Here is a 4,575-nt window from a genome sequence, read left to right as displayed (position 1 = left end):
AATAATTTTGGTTCTATAAGACTTCTTCTTATTGTGAGACTCATGTAAGATTCTTCAATATTTGCACATCAAAATGTATAATGCATCAGTTTAGTATTGAACATGTAGTGGGTAGAATAGATATAGAGAAATATTAAACCATAACACATCACTGTAGTGTCCCCTGAACCTCAAAATCTTATACATGTCAATCAACATCCAATAATATATATTGATCATACAAGCAAAACTGCAATAAAATAAAATCCATACAAATCCTACCAAATAAAGAAAGATGTCCTGCATAAAAGTTTGAAAGCATGAAAGAGGGAACCCTGATCAATTACAGGATGATAATGGAAAGATAACATAAAGGGTGCTTATACAAATACCAAGGGACCAAGAAATCATGGGGTGATCATGACAATTAGATGCAGCAATAGATGCACATCCCAACTAACCATACAAATTAGAGGCTAATCGTGGGGTGACAATGACGTCCAGGGGATCCACCATAGGCATGGTTGTCCCTGGGCCACCTCTCATACCCACTCTTTCACTGTCTGGAGTATCTATATGGAACCCATGCAGCAGACGCGCCAGACTGAATTGCACAACCTGTAGAGCCGAAGAGATCCCTGGACACATTCGCCTCCCACTCCCAAATGGAATAAACTCGAAATGTTTACCTCTCACATCCATATCTCGATGGCTGCTGAGAAATCTCTCAGGCCGGAACTCTTCTGGCTCAGGCCAAACGCGGGGGTCCCTGTGCAGTTTGTAGAGATTGGCTATTATGCGTGTGCCCGCTGGGACATGGAATCCACCTATGTTGCAGTCTTCCATGGCTTCGTGGGGTATTGCAAGAGGACCTGCAGGATAGAGACGCAGCGATTCTTTCACTACTGCTCGAAGGTAAGGCAGGTTTTCGATGTCTGATTCGTTCACAGTCCTGGCCTTGCTGACGATGGTATCAAGTTCATCCTGCACTTTCTTCAACTCATGCCGATGATTGAGTAGTAGCGCGAGTGTCCATGTTAAGGTGACGAATGATGTGTCTGTTGCTGCTAAAATCAGAGTCTACAAGATTGAAGCCATCATCGATTATTTTCATGAAACCAAAATATCTTATTCTGCATAGAAACAAGTACATCAAGAAAGAAGAAATTGAAACAGGTAGCTTCATCAATTAAGAAACATACTAGGGAGATCGCCTTGATGTACTTGTCAGAGTCATCGCCGGCATGTGTTTCCGTTCGATCTGCCAAGGAAAGCATGACGTCTATGAAGTCTCCGTCATCCTTAGACTTGTCGAGATTTCTCCTCTGCCGATGCTCATTGACCCAGAGTAACATTGTGGAGTCTAATTCCTTGAAGACCCTTTTCATGGCACTGATGTGCCCCTTCAAATCAAGCCACTCGAGGAATGGAACTGCATCCGAGGCCACAGAAGCCCCCATTAACACCAAGAACTCGCTAATTGCTTGCTTTGCCCGCGTTGCCTCCTCAAGATCTGCGGTGTTGTTCGATCCGAAATACCGCTTCCCTGCAATCATCATCACAATTGTGTTGAAGGTCAAGTCCTGGAACCATTCCTTCATATCCACTTTCACGGGGAGCTTATTGTTCTTCTCCCACAGCTCATGCAAATGTTTGATAGACAGACCGACTTCTGTAGCACGCAAGTGCTTCAGTGATTCCAGACGATGGGACGAAAGAAGTTGGATGGTGACGAGCTTTCGTGAGTCTCTCCAGAAGGGTCCATAAGGGGCTAGCCCGAACATTGTATAGTTGTATGCCAGATACTTCCCAGCAGCACCTCTTGGTCTTGTCGCAAGAATTCTATCGTTGGTGCCGAAGCATTCCTTCGCCAACTCCCAGCTACTCACCACCAGAGTGCGATGAACACCCATCCAGATTGTGAACACTGGACCAAATTTATCTGCCAGAGCTGCGAAAGTCAGGGCGAGTGGCTCGTTCCCCTGTAACATAGGAAGATGACCGACTACCGGCCACCGGCCTGCAGGCTCCGGTGGCTGTCGAATTCCGGTCGTCTTACTCGTTCTTCGAACAACCCACAGATTGTAGGTGAAGACAACGGCCAAGAGCCCTACAAACAGCAGAATAGCTTCCATTCCGTCTGCGCCGAGAAGACAATGGCCTCTCTAAACGCTGAGAATAATTAAGCTTGGACGATTGCAGACTTTTTCAATGACAGCTACTAATACGAGAGTTAGCAGTATCCGCGACGATCGTCCTTCTCTACTTTGGTCCATTATTGCGAGCGAAATTGACAGAAACGACTTCATATTTAAGAATCTTGTGGATTACTATTAAAATCTGAAAACGTAGTTCATGTCTTGTTGTGCTAATGTCCTTTACGTGTGGCGGCGGCCGGGAGACCACCAGGGAAGGCAGCTGCAGCTGCGACTGGGACAGAAAAATATGTAAAAGATTAGTCATAGTGGGCGTAGGAGAATGTCTCTTCCAGCAAACATGATTTAAGGGAGGGGCAATAAAAATTCACATTTTCAATTTTAATAGAAAATAGTTAACGATGCAAGTGGCAATATATTTTAAAAAATTAAAAATTTTGCGTTTCTTCCTGCTGCTATGATTAACTCATATCATTCTTGTACCTTTAGGATTAAGCTAGAGATGACATCGAGTCGAACTGAGCTCAAACCTGCATATGTTCAAGCTAGGTTTAATTTAAATACTTTGAACCCAAGCTAGAGCCTAGTCCAACCTCGAGCCTAAAATTAGAATTGTACTCGAGCCCAAGAATTTTAATAGAGTTTTAGCTCGAGCTCGAACCGGGTTCATGCTCCAACCTACATTTAAATTTTTTGAATAAAATACATGTTAAATAAACTGTATATAAAATATATATAATGTAGAAACGACTTAGATCAAACTAAGAAGAAAAATAAGAAGAAAAAAAGAGGGTGAAGGGATCAACCACCAAGGGAGAGAGTTTGGACGAGGTGGAAGAGGTAGAGCGGCTACCAAGAGAAGGAGAGCTTGAATGCTCTACCTCTTAGCCAAGGCCTCTATTTATACCTTTTACAATGCCCTTAAGGGCTACAACTTTATGAAAGAAGAAACATAAAAAAGACAAATATTTACAACTTCAAGCCATCTTTATGAGAAACCTCCTTGTTTACCCATATGCCACCACTTAGACGTGTGGGTTTTCTTTCCTTGGCCCTGTGGGCTTATGCCCATCTTCTAACACTCCCCTTCCAACTGGAGGAGAAAAAACAGCATAGCTACCTAACTTGCCACATATAAAGGATATGAAGTTAGATGTAACTGGTTTAGTAAGGATTTTTCCAATATAAAGTGGCAGTCCACATCAATGTGTTTGGTACTTTCATGGAAGACTGAATTTGAAGTAATATGAATGGCTGCTTGGTTATCAGAATATAGACTCGTAGGACATCCTTTATAAATTTCTAATTCGGTAAGAAGGGTCCTGATCCGTAGGAGTTCACTAACTGTGTGAGCCATAGCCCTGTATTCTACTTCTACATTGGATCTTGCAACCACATTTTGTTTCTTACTTCTCCATGTAACTAGGTTCCCTCCAACTAGAGTGCAATATCCAGAAGTAGACTTTCTATCATCAGGTGATCCAGTCCAATCTACGTCTGAGAAACCTTCTATGTTGAAGTGGTCATGTTTCTTATAAAGTAATCCTCTTCCTGGAGCTCCTTTTGAGTATCGTAATATTCTCTCCAAAGGGTAAGTTGTGGTTTATGCATGTATTGACTTACCACACTTACAACAAATGATATATCTGGTCTAATTACTGTGAGCTAGATCAGTTTTCCCACAAGTCTTTGATATATGCAAATATCAATATCTTCTCTTGACGTGGCACATAATTTTACATTTGTATCCATAGGTGTGTCAACTAGGCGACACCCCTTCATTCCTATTTCTTCGAGGAGGTCCAATACATATTTTTTTTTGAGACAATATCATCCCATGTTTGGATTGAAGGACTTTTATGCCCAAAAAACAATGGAGAAGTCCAAGATCTTTACTTTTGAATTCCTGACATATCATGTTTTTTACTTCTTGTATGTTATGTGCATCATCGCTGATCAAGACAATGCCATCAACATATACAACCAATAATATTTTTCCTTTTGAGGTATCTTTAAAATATACCAAATGATCTACCGAGTACTGATGAAAGCCAAACTGTAGTAGTGTTTGGCTAAATTTATCAAACCAGGCCCGAGGGGACTATTTAAGCCAATATAAGGACTTTTTTAACCGGCATACACTCCCCCTCAACCACATAACCAGGTGGTTGGACCACTTAAATTTCCTAGCATATATCACCATTTAAGAATGTATTTTTTACATCGAGTTGATATATGTGTCATGATGAGTTAGTAGCCAGAGATAATAAGATACGTACTAAAATTAATTTGGCAAAAGGAGAGAAGGTCTCCTCATAATCCACTCCATAACAATGAGTGTACCCTTTAGAAATGAGTCGTACCTTAAGACTAGTAATGGACCCATCTGGGTTATGTTTAACCAAAAACTTCTATGTACAACCTACCGATTTTTTACCTT

At 41.4% G+C, this 4,575-nt stretch overlaps 1 protein-coding gene across 1 annotated transcript; it reads right to left on the bottom strand.

Annotated features, from left to right (window-relative positions):
• Nucleotides 1–435: 435 nt before the first annotated feature.
• On the bottom strand, nt 436–2,114 carry LOC137963297 (cytochrome P450 CYP82D47-like). The gene is made up of 2 exons (XM_068810435.1): nt 1,182–2,114; nt 436–1,059 (listed from the first exon to the last, which is right to left on the bottom strand). Exons 1-2 carry the CDS (start codon nt 2,112–2,114, stop codon nt 436–438), a joined length of 1,557 nt encoding a protein of 518 aa, XP_068666536.1.
• Between the last annotated feature and the right edge of the window lie 2,461 nt (nt 2,115–4,575).

Source organism: Aristolochia californica, unplaced genomic scaffold (genome assembly GCF_029961685.1).
Source record: "Aristolochia californica isolate CCGP_79_NKW_82.1479 unplaced genomic scaffold, dmAriCali1.0.hap1 SCAF_4, whole genome shotgun sequence".
Classification (NCBI taxonomy): Eukaryota; Viridiplantae; Streptophyta; class Magnoliopsida; order Piperales; family Aristolochiaceae; genus Aristolochia; species Aristolochia californica.
Note: the sequence above shows the minus strand (reverse complement) of the source record. Positions and strands in the feature narration are given on the sequence as shown.